Here is an 18,816-nt window from a genome sequence, read left to right as displayed (position 1 = left end):
TAAACATCTGAGCAGGAAGCAGGACTGAAGGATTAGAGAAAGGAGTCTGTGCAATGCAGACGTCTTTCTACTCATTGCCACCCGCTCAGATTTTAAACAGAGGAGCACTCTCCCTTCCAGACCGCTCTTGATTGAACCTCTGCTTTTCAGAGGCTCCATCACGAGTGCTGGGCTGCTTGAACCAATGAATGATGCATTAAACCCTGTCCTCCCACCAATCAGCTGACAGCACCAGATATATCGTTTGATGGGTGTGTGGGTTGGCACTTTTGGGGAAAATGGCTTCGTGGGCCAAAGTGGACTCTCTGGAAGGCCAAGATTCACTATGGGCTGGAGGTTCCCCATCTCTGCTCTAGAAAGCCTCAAACTGAACCTTAAGGGTATACTGATCTATAACAATACCTTGGTGAGGGACTATGCTAAACCTCAGGGTTCAGACTAACAGCTATTCCCACTCCAGAATGAGAAACAAATGTCACACCATGCACTATTGCCCACTTACCCAACACAAATGCTTCTTGTAAAAGACAACAGGCACAAGAGAATTCCTCCCATATGGCCCGTACCATCCCCAAATCTGATCCAAAGTGTTGGAGAAGGCCTTAGATCCTATTTAGGGGGTGCATGGGCAAGGAGAGCGGGGAAATGATCAATGGCGCAAGGAGAAATCCATGCACTAGTGGAATGTTAACCTTAGTGCGACATCAAATATAACCCAATATGCCTAGCCTTTAGTTCAGGGCGAACTCATAGGAACTCAGTTCTGGCACCTCTCAGGTGGACACCATTGCCATTCTAAGAAAATGAGGGTGAATTTTGGCACCATATTTCTAGAAAAATAGCACTGCTACTAACCAACATGTCAGTGTTACTCCAGTCAGCAGGAAAGGAAGACTCATTGACTAGGTGATGGAGTCGAGCTATCTGAAAAAGATTTGATCCTGGTTTCCCACTATTCAGAATTGGTTCCAAATATTTCCAGAAGGTTTTCAGGTCCTTGGCAGCTTTCTGCTTCTTCTTCTTTTCAGCTTCGACAACTAGGGTTGCATGAGCATGGAATTATTTTAGCAGGCAAGTACGCCCATAGCAAATCTTAAACATACTTTGGGCAAAAAGGATTAAGCCACCGTCAGCTCTTTTGCAAAGCCTATTTAATAATCTAAGCTTTGGTCAGATAACATGATACATAGGAATGGATGAATCTGTCAACTTTGGTTTCTTTCAGTTTTGTCATACAGTGGTGCCCCGCAAGACGAATGCCTCGCAAGACGGAAAACCCACTAGACGAAAGGGTTTTCCGTTTTTGAGCTGCTTCGCAAGACGATTTTCCCTTTGGGCTTGCCTCGCAAGACGAAAACATCTTGTGAGTGTTCCGATTTTTTTCCACTTCCCCCCCTTTTCTAAGCCGCTAATAGCCTTTTAGCCGCTAATCCGCTAAGCCTTTAATAGCCGCTAAGCCTTTAATAGCCGCTAAACCACTAATAGCGCTAATCCGCTAAGCCGCTAATAGGGTTGCTTCGCAAGACGAAGACACCGCTAGACGAAGAGACTCGCGGAACGGATTAATTTCGTCTTGCGAGGCACCACTGTATTTCTAAGTTCAGTTCTCTACCTTTCCATGACAGCTTTTTTTTGTTAAGTCCTCATGAAAACTGATCAGAATTTTAGTGAGAATTTCTCCTAATTGTGATGGACTGCTTGGAAGCAGAGGAATGGCAGGAGGAACCAGCTGGGGAACCCAAAGGGGGGAAAGCTCAGAGCCCAGGGAGCGGTGGTGGGACAACAATGAGTGGTCAGAGGGAGATGAGGAAGAGGTGTTGAAAGCTGAAGAGGTAACAGGGCTTAGTGAGCTGGGAGTCTGTGGCAAAGACAAGTCCAGAGGCAGAGGAAGAAGTTGAACCAGGCAAGTGGGAGGAAGGAGGTCAAGAAGCAGAGATGAATCAAGCTGGTGAAGTGTCATGGGTATCTCCCCCTCCTGCTGTGACAAGCTCCCTTCTCCCCAACTCCCAGAAACAGAAGAAGCATGAAACAGGAGGAGCAAAGACAGGCACAGTCTCCGATTGCTGAGGGGGGGAGCCCTGGAGAGGAGGAGACATAGATGGTTGTGGGGAGACAGGGAGTTTTAGTCTTCGCAACTGATTTCATGGAGTAAGACTTACAGGGAATAAGCTGCTGTGCTCATTAGGCCTGACACCCAGTCAGGTCTGTGCTAATAAAGAGTTAACGCCAACTGGGAGCCATTGGAAATGGCCAGCTCATTCCGTGACACTAATGTACACATTTTGTAAAGCAATTTCCCCTAATGTAATGTACTTCTTCCTCCTTTCCTGTTTGGTCTATTCTTTTGAATAGGATTTACTCAATTTCTACATTCCTGTCATGAGCTTCATATTAAGAGCTCAAATTTATCTTGCTTGTTTCCCATACCCTGGGCTTTAGTACAGAAACTGAAACCACAAGTCATTCCCTCCAGCTGTTTCCGTAAATGAAGCTATTATTCCCAGTACTAGGTATTCCTGTCATCTGTAATATTGTTTCCCTCCCCCATAGGATTTAGTTTAAAGCTTTCCTGGGCAGGTTCACAAAACTCTTAGCAAATGTGTGATGTTCTATTGTGTCTTTGTATATTTGTTGGAAGCTTCTCAGAATGTCTGAGGCAACCCAGGCAAAAAGACGGGGTACACAAAATTATTATTATTATTATTATTATTATTATTATTATTATTATTATTAAGCTAGTATACACTTGCTAGCTATAAGTGAGTTTGGGGTGGGAGGAAGAAGTATTAGTTTGACTTCAGAATGTTTTTCTGCAAGGACTGTGCCCTGTGCCATGATCAGCATTACTTATTACTCTTCTGATTCATCCAGAAATGGACTTAGCTCAGGAATAAGATACAGATTTTAAAGTCTATTGAAATATCAACAGTATATCTTGGGTTTGGGTTTTTTTCTTCTAACAGCTAATTAAAGTGCTCAAAGTATGCGACAACAAAAATGCCCATCTAAAACAAGAATAAGAATGGTGGATCTTCAGTTTCACATCACATACAACTGCTCATCATCAGCTCACCTTCTGCTTCAAGAAATGGTTCTTCCTGCAGAGCAACTCCTTCCAGGTAGCTCTGGAGTGGCTCATAATTGTCAGAAGAAATCTTAATGACGCTTGAAACATTGATCCCAAGATCGGATAGCACAGGCAGAAGTTGAGGGTAGGGAAAACCACTAATTATGAAATAATACTGAGCACCATCATCTGGTTCATCATCTGTTCAAAACATCATACAAAGCTCATTGGTTTTATCAAAGCATAATATTGAGAAAGCATCCAAATTGGCAGTTTACATATACCGTATTTTTCGCTCTATAACACGCACCCGACCATAACACGCATGTAGTTTTTAGAGGAGGAAAATCCGTAGGCATGCCACCCGTAGGCATTTCCTCCATAAAACGCACAGACATTTCCCCTTACTTTCTAGGAGGAAAAAAGTGAGTGTTATGGTGCAAAAAATACGGTATATGGTAGATGGCTTGCATATAAGCTATTTTCCATAAATACATCTATTACAAATCCTGCTTTTCAAATGCATGTAACCTTTGAAGACTTACAGTTTGGACTGTATCATATGCAATTTATAAGGGGAATGGGTGTAACTCAGGAGGGGGAACGGAGGCAGGGAGAAACCCTTTTGAAATAAGGTTATTAGTGTGCAGCTATTTAACTAACATTTAGTGTTTGGAGAGAGTTGATAACTGTATGTCCTGCCCAAGTAGTATCATTCCCTTTGTTGTCTTCAGAAAGGCATTTCCAAGGAATTTTTTTTCCTGCCAATGCTGGAATGTGCTGCCATGGAATGGATGAAAGAGGCAGTAAAGGGATCCCTTATTTTATTTCTGAGGTGTTTCCCAGCAAGCATTGCCAAAGCTATAACTGACAGGTGACATTTAAAGGGTTATACCATATTGAGATTCACTGTGCAAGCAATGGAAGGCAACATGGGGGTGGGGGAGCATCCCATCTCCTTTCATGTGAGCAGGAAATGGGAACAATTATCCAAGGAAAACCCTGCTCTTCCCATGCCTGCTTATTCAGAACCTGAAATGCTTCTGGATACACATCATCTTCTATTACTAAGTACAAGAATTGTTTCTGAATGAGAAGAAGGTTCTTTGCCTGTGTGCACAAGGCAGTCACAAAGAGAAATGAAAGACCTGTTCTAGTATTTACAGGGAAATTTTGCAAGCTGTGAGCCTAAACATGCTTTGCTGAATGCTAAGTTCCTCTTGAAACTAGCAGGACAAATTTCTAAAAATATGTGAAATCTAAAAGCAAAGATCAAAAGGATTTGCTTAATCGTCATTTACTGTCTTCATATATTCTATGTTTGCTGGCTTCCTGTAATTTAATTTATTACATTCTAATATCATGTCTCATATGCTTGGGCTCCTCAGAATGCCAGGGTTAGCCACAGCTTCCTCTTAGTGTGAAGTCCTGAATCTGTGGTTCTTTTGACATGAAGCATATTTGTATTTTACACACCGATGTATTTGTCAAGATCATCTTCTTCTCCACGTCGTTTAAGTTTGGTGTCTTTCTTAATGGTAGCTGCTGACGCACTCGGTGACTCGGGTCCCTTCTTCTTCCCTTTGCCTTTGGCACTGGGAGGTTTCTCCTTTTTGCCGCCTTTCCCTTTCCCTTTCCCCTTCTCGTCTTTCTCCTTGTCCTTGTCCTCGGTTGTCTACCAAATTAGATAAACTACATGCACATCTTATGAAAAACAACAGGGGGAAATATTACATTGGCGTAATACAATCATTTGTACTCCTATCTGAGGCAGCTGGCTCCAAATCTAGTAAGTGTCCTGAAAAGGAAAAATGAGTCCTTTTCCACCCCCTTGCTCCTTCCTACTGAAGCATCCCTGCGTGGTGCAGGAACATAGCTGTCAACTTACAGATTTGAAAATAAGGGACCAGCAGCCTCGAAAATAAGGGACCAGCAGCCAAAATAAGGGATTTTCCAACACAGGTATGTTCAACTTCTGAGCCTCTCCGAGCCAAAGGCAGAAAGCCCAGCCAGCAGCCAAATGAAGCCTCAATCGGTGGTTCCCACAGTGCAGCAACCCGGCAAAGGGGATGCAGCAAGGAAAACCACCGTCACCTCTCCGCTGGGAAGCGCTGAGCAAAGGCGAGTCCCCAGGCAACGCAGCCGATTTGATTGGCACAAGGCATGCAAGCTCCACCCCCCAGTCGTTCTTAGACTTCTTATTGGGTGAGCAACGCAGCCAAGCAACACAGTTGGAGCCTCCCTCCTCCCTGGCCGGCAGGGAGGGAGGGAGAGGAGCTGCTTCCTTTGAAACCCGGGAAATTTAAGGGACATCATCAATAAGCAGCGGGACACAGCGCTGGGATAAGAGACTTTCCTGCCAAATAAGGGACAGTTGACAGCTATGTGCAGGAAGGAGAGTTTGTTTACTGCACAACACACTTCTCCCTCAACCCTAATGCCCTCCAGGATACTCGCTATAACCTGCTGGAGCCCAAGCAGGCAACCTCCTTCTTTTCCCTATGATATTTTAGTTTCCTTCTCACCCCTCAACGAATACTTTGACGTTCCACACACCCTGACAACTCAGATTCTTCTCAGACCATTTAAAATACCCTCCCCTCCCCCCTTTTTAACTGGCAATGTTTCCAAACGAATAGTCATCCAAACACTCAAGTTTGCTACTGGTCAGAGTGGTTACATTTTTATTCTGCCCTTCCTCAAGAGAAGTATCTCTGCTTCCACTTTATGGCTTATATCTAATCAGGGAATGCAGGCACTCTGGCACTGGAAGAGGCAAATAGTTATAAGATAGCAATGTTATTATATTACTCAAGTCAGCCCATCAGTCCATCCAGCCCACTACTGCCTACCCAGGCTAGAAGCTGCTCTTCCATTCTCAAAGGTCTTTCTAAACCCTGGGTGAAAACTCATGTGAAAACACCAGGCAGGCCCCACAAATAACCCAGAGATGCATTTTAAATAAAAGGACACATTCTACTCATGTAAAAACACGCTGATTCCCAGACTGTCTGCGGGCCATATTTAGAAGGCGATAGGGCCAGATCCGGCCCCCGGGCCTTAGTTTGCCTACCCATGGCCTAAGCCAAGGTTTCCCTACATCTGAATCTTTAATAAATTTCTGGCCAATTTTAATCCCATAACATGTTGTCATGAGTCATTATTCCACCAGGGAGTCGCCTGGGGTTGGGGGCAGGGGTCTCTGCCTGTCCACACAATGCTAAACTGCATTTAAGCTAGCAGGAAAATCCACCGGCAAAGTAACCTCCTCGCCCCTTGCTTCAGGGTTTTGTTGTGACCAGGGCAGGATTGTACCCTGGGCTGGCATGATATTGGGCCATTTCTCTGGGCTTGCTTGAGGAATGTGTGTGTGTGCATGCGCGCTTTAGATCTGGCAGATGCATGCCTGAACTTAATACATCTAGTTTCATTCCGCTGTACTGGGCAACTTCTTAAGTGTTGCCTTGCCAATGGCACTCCTTTTCTGTCAAAATCACTTAATACCACCTCCCAAGGCCCTTCAGCCTCCCAGGAAAGTTAGGGCCGCTGCCTAAACAGTAACAACAGCAAGAACAACTAAAATTAAACTCAGTTTAAATAAATGCAGAGTACTAATGAATGCCACAGATAAGCAAAGTTAGAAAAATATAACCCATCTCTGAATGCAACAAAAAATAATACAGATTGCTATTTCAACAAATTGCTTATGTTTCAAGTGGTATTTTGTTTCGCATTTGACGAAAAGTACAATTTGTTATGTTTCAGCTCTGAAGTCCATTGAATTCAATAGGACTTACTCCCAGGTGATCCTAAAATACCTTCTTTTCAGCAGCCCTTCTCTGCAGGTCCTTCTGTTTAATGCAGAGCATCTGATATTTAATTAACTTTCCAATCAGAGTTACGGGAAGTGCTTCTCCATTATTGAGAATGATTTTTGCCACCTCTAACACCTGCAAAGAGAAAGCGAATGATTACTGCTTCGGTATGAAATTCAGTATATGTGGTGTCCTGGAACAGGAGACATAAGCATACTGGTTAAAGATAGGGAATGAGGAATAGGGATGTACCAGTCTGGTTTGCAAGTCTGGCCTGTCTTCAAAGGTAAAGAAAATCAGCTATAGAGCCTGTTCCAATCCCTCTGGAAAGGCTGTAATTCACCAATAGCAACCTGGGCAAAACAGGTTGGCAAATTTTGGTGAGTGTAGCAAACAGAAGTGTGAACCTGCCATATTTGACCGGGTGCAAAATTACACCATGGATGTGGATGTAATGGAAACACAGATGCTTAGAACATGGGACAACGATATGCCCATGATGCAGTCCCATTCCAGTACAACAAGCACTATTGGTTTAGCATTCATAGATTCCACCATACCTTCAGGTTCAGATTTCAGGTATGATATGGTGCTGCTATAACATAGCTATTTTTAAGTACAATTTGTTCAGATAGTAAACCAACAATGGGAACCTTGCTATTATTTGTACCTGCAAACACAAATGGAAACTAACCAATGGCAGTTTCAGAAATACTTTCGGGTACTAGAGTTTCCATCCGGGTACAATTTCCCCCTTTCTTGTTCATACTGATTCTGCTGGTGTGTAGCCTAATTGGGGTGGAATAAGGTTATTGAATTTTCTTTGGGTGATGACAGCAGTAAGAACATACGGCTACGTTGTCCAGATGTGTGGCATTGACAAGCTGTTTCATGACTATGTTTTTTACAGCTTGTTTCCACCCAATTTCATATAACTTACTAACATCTGGGATCTTTTCCTTACATTCACATAACCACTTAAAAACAACAACATGACACAAAAACTCATCAATAGTTTTTAGAAGAAAGAGAGGTGTTGCATGATAGTGACTCTTAAAACGTTCTTCCAAGGTTGAAAGTGTTTCTAAGGAAGACTTTATATAAAGCATTTCTCTAATTTTCTTTTTAAGCATACTGGATCTATTTATAGCTTTTGAATGAATGAGGTGTTACTCCACAGTTCTGACATCCTCTCATACCCTCACACATCTGGAGAAATTGCACTCGACTGCATATGGTGTCGATTTGTTTTTTCTGCATGTCGATATGTTGTCTGAAGCTGGCAGGCTTCACGTTGAGAATGCAGTCAAAGGGCTTCACTCTCGACAAATGCAAGGGCAGAGAAAGATGCTATGTAGTTCCCAGCCTACAGCTGCTAGGGTTCATATGCTGAATGAGGGAGAGTCACTTTCGCTTTGTACCATCAACTGCAGGCTGCACTGGAACTGTGTAAAGGATTAATAGTTTTGGAGGACTTAAACAAGTCAGAAAAGTTGGAAACCTTCTAAATGATATCCTAAATGCAGCAAGTTTTCACCAAAGGGTATCAACCCTTTGGTGGGCATTACTTTGGGTGTAAGAAAGCAAGGGAAAAGAGCCAGGTCTCACTCTCCTGAGCATGGAGAGTGTAATTAAAGTGATAATTACAGGTGCATCTTTCCATGGTTAACTGAAACATGAGCACAACTCCTAACATATTTATATCTACTCTACAGTGGTGCCTTGCAAGACAAAAATAATCCATTCCACGAGTCTCTTCGTCTAGCGGTTTTTTCGTCTTGCGAAGCAACCCTATTAGCAGATTAGCGGATTAGCGCTATTAGCGGTTTAGCAGCTATTAAAGGCTTAGCGGCCTAGCGGCTAAAAGGCTATTAGCGGCTTAGCGGCTTAGAAAAAAATCGCAAGACGTTTTCGTCTTGCGAAGCAAGCCCATAGGGAAATTCGTCTTGCGAAGCGCATCGAAAAACGGAAAACCCTTTCGTCTAGCGGGTTTTTCGTCTTGCGAGGCATTCGTCTTGCGGGGCACCACTGTAATTGACTTCTGGAGGGCTGGGTGCGAGTGTGGTTCCTATTAACTAAATTTATTTTTATTATTATAAAGTAACACTGTTTATTATTCTTAGGACAATGCTGGATTAGCCTGCACTAGGACCAGAGGGCCAGTGATTCAGGAAGGAGATGCAGATACCACTATGCGCTATAGCAGTGTAGAGAAGGAACATCAGGTATTAATAATACTAGTGGCTTGTCTGTAGTCTTAAACCTGAAGATGCTTTGAAGGAACACCAGGTTGGTTAATGGGATCCAGGAAAAGCATGCCAACCTTGCTCATGTGACTGAGAGCTGGTGGCCTTCTACAGTCCACTGCACCTAGAGGAGTGCCAAACAAAGAGAAAGAAAAAAATGTACCAGAAATTCTAAACAATTATTTGTTTATGCCCTGGAAGCTCAAATCTTGCAAACCATGGTTTGGTATGATGACTTTATAGAGTCCAAATCTATACAAGTCCAGTTGTGCGTTGTGTGCCTTGAAGCTGTCTGTCTTGCTTTGGACTCCAAAATAAGTGCAGACGTGTGAAATGACGTATGAAGTAGCACTTAGCTGCTCACCATATAACATCCTGACACATCATTGCTTACCCTTAGTATGTTGACTAGAAATGGTATAGTGTACACTATTCTACATCCAGCGTCTCATAAAAAAATGTTTCAAGGTTTTCTTCAGTACCAGCTGCAAAGCAAACAGCCCCAACCATGAAAGCATTCTCTTCCGAAGAGACAAGAGATAGAAAAGTAATCCAAGCAATGGTAATTAAAAATGCTTTCACTCACCTCAGTATACAAAGGCGGTTCTTTTTCTTTTTCCTTTTCTTTTTCTTTGCCCTTTGGTTTGCTTACTTCTCCACTTGCCATGATCTGTAAAACATATATAATGTAATGAACAAAGACAAGAGAATTAATTTTCTGAATTTATTTTATGCTCCCCTAGGTTTGTAATAGGGACACGGGTGGCGCTGTGGTCTAAACCACTGAGCCTTTGGGCTTGCCGATCAGAAGGTCGGCAGTTCAAATCCCTGCAACGGCGTGAGCTCCTGTTGCTCGGTCCCAGCTCCTGCCAACCTAGCAGTTCAAAAGCACGTCAAAGTGCAAGTAGATAAATAGGTACCTCTCTGGTGGGAAGGTAAACAGCATTTCTGTGCACTGCTCTGGTTTCTCCAGAAGTGGCTTAGTCATGCTGGTCACATGACCCGGAAAAACTGTCTGCGGACAAACGTCGGCTCCCTCGGCCAGTAAAGCAAGATGAACGCTGCAACCCCAAAGTTGTTCGTGACTGTCAGGGGTCCTTTACCTTTAGGTTTAGGTTTATAATACTCAGACATCCTCAGAGTGAGATGTGTTGCTTAATGTAGACTACTCTAGCTGAGTCTGAAGACTTGGGGAAAGGTAAAATTTACCTTTTTAAAAAATTCTGACTAGCAAGCTCCTATGCCATATCACAATCTGGTTTTGAAACTCAAAAATGGCTTATCATGTGCATGCCCAATGATCCTTTGTGCAAACAAAACTGGTTTTTCTACTCCTTAAATCCCTAGCTTAATCTTCTAAGGAGAGTGCATGTATTGAACTCTAAGGAAAGTTAAGTATATTGAACTCTACATGGCTTATAAACATGCTGCATGTTGGACATTTAAAACTATCCTGACCAAAGTCTTACACTACTGCTAATAAAGCTCTTGTAAGGTATAGTGTCAAGACTCAACAGGCTTCTTGCTCCCAGATTTCCACTCAGATATCTGACAAAGCAAAGGGGGTAAAACAGCTTTCAATTTCCTTCCTCCAATCCAGTTTCAAGGGATGCAAATGAGCCCCAGGGTGATTCCTCTCAATCCAGATACATCTAGTCTTTATATTCTGCCTCCCTGTCAATGCCCACGTCCTTCTCCTCCAGCTTATTCTGAGACACATATCCCAGGAGACCAGGAAGCACATTTCCATCCCGTGGCAATGGGATGACCATTATTTTACATCACTATTGGCCATAGGTAGAGATGCATTCTCGTTTCAGTTTTAACCCCAGCATACACACCCCACCTCTCACCATTATAAATACCAAATACCTGCGCTAATGTTCCTTCCCAAGTCACCACGCTAAAGAGCCTCCGCATTGGCACCTGCACAGCAAGAGACAGGGCCTTTGTGTGGAGTTCATCCTCGGTTTGTTCCCCAACAACCATTGCGATACTGGGAATCCAATTTTCCTATCCCAAAAATAAAAGAAACAATTTTTACATTCAAGAAGTATAGACAACTACTCTCTTACCACCAGATGGCAATATTATACTGCAGAATAATTTTCTCAATGTATTTGATGCTAGCAAAATTCAGTGACACTTCTCTGTATGATTTAGACATACATACTTGCATTGGTTGTGAAAATAATATGAAGCAAAGTTTCAAATTTATAATTTCTTACACACTTAGAAATGTATGGCAGATCAAAACACACTTCAGAACAAATGGAATTTTATATTAATAGCTGCAAAGGCAATGACAAGCTACGCTTTTGAAATGTTTGCTCAAATATGACCTTATATTTTCCATCAGGATATATACGGTAAGCTGTTAAATGCTAATGGTTTCCAAACAGAGCTGTCATATTTGCCAATTCTTACTATCCTTTGTCTGCACTTCAAATACACCTAATTATTTAACTCCTATTTTTGAGGTTCATCCAAAATACTGAAACCAGCCGCAGCAAAATTCAAATCTAAAGCCATTATGCTAGATTTCCGAATCAAAAAGAGGGCTTCAGTGATATAAGACAAACGCTTGACAGTGTGGAAAGTAATCAGGATTGTCCTTGTGTTGCTATCTGTAAATGGCCCTTCTTTCAATTAATACACATCTCCAGTGTTAGCCAATAAATACACTTTATTAGTCTTGCTTATTAAAGGGCTGCTTGAAAGGTTGGCAGCACCATTATGAAATTAATGGGCTGTGACCTTAATAATGTATCAAGAAATCGTACATTTCACAGTTGTCAATAATAAAGTCCAGCAGCATTTGGGGTGCCAAATGTGACCTTCAGCAACTCTGCCACACCCCACACAAATTACTGAACTGTCTTCAGGGCTAAGATACTAATGATCCTTTTAATAAGAAATTGACTGAGCAATGGCTGATACTGTATCACTACATCAGCCTCTGTCAGCATCTCCTTTAAATTAGCTGCACAGGTGTCATCTGGATTTACAGGGGCTTGAGGGAAGAGCAGAACGTGGCATTTATTTTATTTAGGATTTTTCATTTATATATGATATAAAAAATAAAAGCACAATAAAGCAATTCAGCAGAAATCAATTCAATATTAGTTGCAACTGAATTATGTCCCATTAATTTCAGTGGGATGCGAAACTATCAGGCACTGTAGATAAGCCAAAGAAGGGAAGTAAAGCTGTGAAACTAGTGACTTGTTTAACTATGCTGACTAGTCACTTTAAAGCATTAGGCTCATCTAAGCTATGGTTTTCCCAGCAGTGATGTATGGAAGTGAGAGCTGGACCATAAAGAAGGCTGATCGCCGAAGAATTGATGCTTTTGAATTCTGGTGCTGGAGGAGACTCTTGAGAGTCCCATGGACTGCAAGAAGATCCAACCTCTCCATTCTGAAGGAAATCAGCCCTGAGCGCTCACTGGAAGGACAGATCCTGAAGCTGAGGCTCCAATCCTTTGGCCACCTCATGAGAAGAGAAGACTCCCTGGAAAAGACCCTGATGTTGGTAAAGATGGAGGGCACAAGGAGAAGGGGATGACAGAGGATGGGATGGTGGGACAGTGTTCTCGAAGCTACGAACATGAGTCTGATCAAACTGCGGGAGGCAGTGGAAGGCAGGAGGGCCTGGCGTGCTCTGGTCCAGGGGGCCAGGAAGAGGCGGACACAACTAAACAACAACAAAAGTCTACTGTTTGCAGGTGGGCTTAGAAATGCCAATTGCCACAAAGGACCAGTCTGCTCATGAATTTGTGGCTGAAATAAAATCTGATTTGAGGATCTCACAGCTCATTTTTTTATTCAGTGTATTTAAAATACATGAACCCACCCCCGCCAAATGAAGACTCCAGGGAACTATAGTTTGCTAAGGGTGCTGAGAATTGTAGCTCTGTAAGGGAAAATACAATTCCCAGGGTTATTTAGGTGAAGTGATGTGCTTTAAATGTTTAGTGTGCTCTTGTTAGACCAAAATGATGCATTAGCTCCTTGCTCAAGGCTGAGTATTGACACCTGTCCAAGGATCAAAGAAACTTCAAGGGCTAAGCAGCCAGTGTGGTATAGTGGTTAGTGTGTTGGACCAGGACCTGGGAGACCCGGATTTGACTCTCCACTTGGCCAGGAAGCTCACTGGGCAACCTGGGGGTCAGTCAAGGCCTCTCAGACTAACCTACACCTCACAGGGTTGTTGTGCAGGTGGAATTAGGAAGCAAGAGAACCATGGAGGCCACCTGGGGGAGGGGGGAAGGTGAAATATAAATGCAAATAATGACATAAATGAAATAATCCTTTATTGTACACCAGCTTGAGCTCCTTGGAGAAAATGAGGGATATAAATGTGCTAAATTCCACTTTAAATTCCACCAAGGATAAGCGTAGGGCTCGCCTGGGCTACAACACATCACATGCCCTTCCTTCAGTGTAAAACGCAGTAAACAAAGAGGGAGACTCTAAAGCAAAACTAGGATCTCTAGCACAGGTGAGCTCAAGTGAAGCTTGTGCATGTGTGTGTCTGTGTGTACATATATATTCGTGTACATGTGTGTGTATCTGTGTATATATGTGTGCATATATGTTTTTTTGTGTGTGTGTGTGTATGTATGTGTGTGTGTGCACACATATATGTCTATGTGTGTACAGGTGTGTGTATGTGTATATATGCAATGCTTTTTTCTGGGGGGACGGGACGCAGGGGTACGCCTACCCCTAAGCATTTTGTGAATCTCTGTACTTTTGTCCATTTAATGTTATTTATTTTCCCCAATTTGAACTATAAAACGGTGGTTTCCTTGAGTCAAAATGAGAGTACTCCTAAACAATTTTTAAAGAAAAAAAGCACTATATGTGTCTGCAAATATGTGTATGTGTGTGTACACATGTGTGTATATGTTTGTGTACATATGTGTGTGTATCTGTGTGTACGTTGTGTGTATGTGCATATATGTGTGTGTATGCGTATATGTGTGTATATATGTTTATGTATACATATGTGTGCGCACATATATATGAATGTGTGTGTGTACACGTGTATCTCCCCACCCCGCCACACCCCAACCAATGCACCTCATCTGTGTACCCGTGTGTACCTTTGTGTGTATGTGCATATATGGGTGTGTACATGTATATGTGTGTATATATGTGTTTACATATGTGTGTGCACATATATATGAATGTGTGTGCGTGTACGTGTGTCTCCCCGCCCCACCCCAACCAACGCACCTCCTCTGTGTATCTGTGTGTACGTTTGTGTATGTTTGTGTACATATGTGTGTGTACATGTGTGTACATTTGTGTTTGTGTGTGTGTGTGCATATATATGTGTGTGTACACGTATATGTGTGTCTATACGTTTGTGTTTACATATATGCGTGTACACATATATATGAATGTGTGTACACGTGTGTCTCCCCACCCCGCCACACCCCAACCAACGCACCTCATCTGTGTACCCGTGTGTACCTTTGTGTGTACGTGCATATATGGGTGTGTGTACACGTATATGTGTGTATATACGTCTGTGTGTACATATATGCGTGTACACATATATATGAACGTGTGTGTGTGTGTGTACACGTGTGTCTCCCCGCCCGCCCGCCCCCAAACCAACGCACCTCCTCTAACCGGGCAGACACCAGCCCGGCCTCCCAGTTCTTGGAGCCGGTCCCGGTGGGCGCCGAGGCCGCGCTGCCGCTCTTGGGCCGCTTGGGCGCCATCGCCACTTTCCCCGGAGGCCGAGCGGTCGCCTTGGCAACCAGAAGCGGGCCGGCCCTGCGCGCATGCGCCCAAAGAGCCGCCGCCGCCGCCGCCCCCGTCGCCACGGCAACCCCAGCGCCGCCGGGCCTAGGGGCGAGGCCTGCCCTTCGAAGGGCCTGGCTGGCAGTTACAATTATAATTATTAATCCAATGGGCGTTAATTCCCGGCCCCACGTATTTATTTGGCGCCACTGACGAGAATCCGCGTTTAATCCGTGTTTCTCAGCATCCTTTTCCCCACCTCGGCTCACAGTTTTTCTTTGAAATGGGCATAACCTTTTGCTCACGTTTGGCTATTGGGAAACCCGCCTTGGGGGGGAAATCCACCCTGTGCTTCCGTGGTGGTGCGCTTTTACTAAATGATAATAAAAATACCCGTCAAAATGTTGCGCTTCAGTGTTTGTGTGTGTCCTCACAGTCTTAACAGTGCATAGGACTGCAATGCTGCTGATTCTTCAAAAATGTGTATTACACTATGTATTGCAACTCTCTCTGTGCGTGTAAAATAATGGATCAATAATAATAAATAATTATTATTTATACCCCATCCATCTGGCTGGGTTTCCCCAGCAACTCTGGGCGGCTTCCAACAAAGCACTAAAATACAATAACCTATTAAACATTAAAAGCTTCCCTAAACAGGGCTGCCTTCAGATGTCTTCTAAAAGTTTGGTAGTTATTTTTCTCTGCCTGCATTTTTGCGCTCTTCTTGGGCATGGCTATGGACTCTCCTTAGGGACATGGCTTTGGGGCTGTCACATTGAACTCCTGCGCTTAAAATGTACCTTCCTGTAGCACCTTAAAGACCAACTAAGTTAGTTCTTGGTATAAGCTTTCGTGTGCATGCACACTTCTTCAGATACACCCAATACAAGAAGTGTGCATGCACACGAAAGCTCATACCAAGAACTAACTTAGTTGGTCTTTAAGGTGCTACTGGAAGGAATTTTTTTATTTTGACTATGGCAGACCAACACGGCTACCTATCTGTAAATAAAATGTACCATTAAGCTTAACGCATGATCCTATTACACTGAGACAACTCAAGATATGATATTGAAAAAATATAGAGGGGGAAAGTGTATCATAAGGCACTTGGAAGGTTTGGCAGGCATATTAAAGGCATATTAAAGTTCTATTTATTGTTTTGTGTATGATATCATCTTGTATCCTTGCGCACTTTAGCTATTGCATATTGAATTTGAGCTCCAATCCCAGTTCTTTCCATATATTCCTTTACACACTCCCACTCTTGGTAAATTTCTTGATTAGAACAGCCTCTGATTGTTGCCGTTAATTTTGCCATCTCAGAAAATTCACAAATTTTAGCTCTCCATTCTGATAGTTCTGGTATTTTTTTCTGTTTTCCGTTTTTTTGCCACTAGTAATCTAGCCGCTGCTGCTGCGTATAGGAATACATTCCTTTTGTCCTTGGGAATGTCACTGGATTTTAAGCCCAGCAAATATGCTTCTGGCTTTTGAAGATTGAACTCTTAAATATATTTTTAAGCACTTCATGTACCACTATCCAAAATTGCTTAACCACCTTGCACCCCCACCACATATGATACATTGTTCCTACCTCTGATTAGCATTTCCAACAGAGATTTGAGAATTTTTTATAAATCTTTGCTAATTTTACTGGGGAAAGATACCAACGGTACCACATCTTCATTAACTTTTCTTTCATCAGATAGCAAGCTGTAAAATTTATATCAATTTTCCATAGCCTATGGAGAGCAAAGTTTCATAGCTTCTTCAGTATTTTACAGATTAGGCTCTGGAGAAGTATGTGACTCCTTGCACGACCCAGGTATTTAATGTTGTTCTTAATCATCATTACAATTATATGCTATCTGCAGGTTTAGGCACTGCAATGTTAAATTATCTGTCTGCCCCATTCGTGTAGAATGTGGTGGGGGTGGTTGATTTTTATATCAAGAAGGGACACTTGGGTGAAGGGAGCTGAACTCTTGATCCTCCCCATAGTCAGTGTGACGCGGCAGCTAAAAAAGCCAATGCAATTCTGGGCTGCATCAATAGGAGTATAGCATCTAGATCAAGGGAAGTAATAGTGCCACTGTATTCTGCTCTGGTCAGACCTCACCTGGAGTACTGTGTCCAGTTCTGGGCACCACAATTCAAGAAGGACACTGACCAACTGGAACGTGTCCAGAGGAGGGCAACCAAAATGGTCAAAGGCCTGGAAACGATGCCTTATGAGGAACAGCTAAGGGAGCTGGGCATGTTTAGCCTGGAGAAGAGGAGGTTAAGGGGTGATATGATAGCCATGTTCAAATATATAAAAGGATGTCACATAGAGGAGGGACAAAGGTTGTTTTCTGCTGCTCCAGAGAAGCGGACACGGAGCAATGGATCCAAACTACAAGAAAGAAGATTCCACCTAAACATTAGGAAGAACTTCCTGACAGTAAGAGCTGTTTGACAGTGGGATTTGCTGCCCAGGAGTGTGGTGGAGTCTCCTACTTTGGAGGTCTTTAAGCAGAGGCTTGACAACCATATGTCAGGAGTGCTCTGATGGTGTTTCCTGCTTGGCAGGGGGTTGGACTCGATGGCCCTTGTGGTCTCTTCCAACTCTAGGATTCTATGATTCTATGATTCAATCACTTAGACATACACACACCTGCCCAGGCTGGCTTGTATTGGACGCAGGCTGGGGGAAAATGCTGGCTGGTCATGGAGAGCAAAGGTGAATATGTTACACACACACACCCCAATCCCTTTTATACATGAACAGAGCAGAAACTTGATTAAATAGATGTGATTGTCACCACTCCATCAAGTTCAGCCTATATACTTCGCACTAGTTCATTGTACAGGGAGCTTTGGGTTGACCTCAGTGTAGTACTTTCATTAACAGACCAGAAATAAAAGGAAGTAGAAAGAAAAAGAAGGCTTTCCTTCTAGATTATGGACCAAAGTCTACCATCGTTGGCTTTTTCTTTCTTTTTGGGGGGTTACGCTTGAAGTGTTTCTCCAAGACACTAGTCCAAAATCAATAGCGGGTTGGTTAGGTCTGAATTTGAAAGCTGCAGTTCTACACAGAAGGAAGCTGGGAAGATTTGCCTTATAATGTCTCTAACAAATTACAAATCCAAATGGGATTTACGTGAAACCAGTATTCTGGGGCTCTTGGCATGTCTTGGAAGAAGAGTGAGCAAACTGAACTCGCACAATAGTGTTGGAGCATGACCTCAGCCTGGACGCATACTGTGCAGTGACTTGGAGGTCTGCACAGGTGTGGGCAAGCTAGGCTCATTCTCTGGCCGAAATCACATTCCAAATATTACCATATGTTCCCACACGGAGACGAAAGAAGAGAGAGGATTGCTGCTTGGGAGAGAGCAGGAGAGCTGCCAAGATAAAGAATTCATTACAGGGGAGTCATGTTGTGATCTTACACTGGAGACAAGTGAAATATTTTGTGTGATTTAACATTCTGTGAAAATATCCCAAAACACATGCTTTCCCCCACCTCTACCCCTAGCTCCATTATACCCATCTGGCTGCTCAGAGCCAGGAATCTTTATTTAAATTTCAAGCAAGCCTTGAAATGTTGCTCTTTGCTGAATTATTGATTCAGTCCAAAATTTCGGCTGGGAGGATACTGCCCTTCCCTGTTCATTCAAGTGCCTGAGCTAGTAGCAACCAAACGCTTTTAGTCAAGTACAAATGGGGAGGAGAGATAAATTGTGTGCAAAAAGAAAGACGAAAAGAAAGGAAGAAGGGAAAGGAAAGGAAGAAGGGAAGGTCACCTAAATAGTTGGACGAACCAGTCCTTTAAAAAAGCTGGAGGATGGAAAATTTGACCAGAAAAAGTAATAGACTTAAAAGATGGTTGGGAAATTTTAATTGCTACAAAATATAACCACCTGGCTACTGGTTGAATT

General features: G+C 43.0%; 1 protein-coding gene across 1 annotated transcript in view; it reads right to left on the bottom strand.

The window, feature by feature from the left end:
• SPAG17 (sperm associated antigen 17) overlaps positions 1-14,882 on the bottom strand; it is a 71,367-nt gene extending 56,485 nt beyond the window's left edge. The window contains exons 1-7 of the mRNA XM_082206013.1: positions 14,764-14,882; positions 11,001-11,141; positions 9,715-9,798; positions 6,886-7,017; positions 4,544-4,742; positions 3,074-3,268; positions 856-1,037 (exon numbers count right to left, since the gene is read on the bottom strand). Of these exons, the coding sequence (XP_082062139.1) occupies positions 856-1,037; positions 3,074-3,268; positions 4,544-4,742; positions 6,886-7,017; positions 9,715-9,798; positions 11,001-11,141; positions 14,764-14,865 (1,035 nt within the window). The 5' untranslated portion in view covers positions 14,866-14,882. The remainder of the gene's footprint in view (positions 1-855; positions 1,038-3,073; positions 3,269-4,543; positions 4,743-6,885; positions 7,018-9,714; positions 9,799-11,000; positions 11,142-14,763) is intronic.
• Positions 14,883-18,816: the final 3,934 nt, after the last annotated feature.

The sequence above is a fragment of the Podarcis vaucheri genome (assembly GCF_965113315.1).
Source record: "Podarcis vaucheri genome assembly, chromosome: 17".
Lineage (NCBI taxonomy): Eukaryota > Metazoa > Chordata > Lepidosauria > Squamata > Lacertidae > Podarcis > Podarcis vaucheri.
This window is presented reverse-complemented; position numbering and strand designations above follow the sequence as displayed.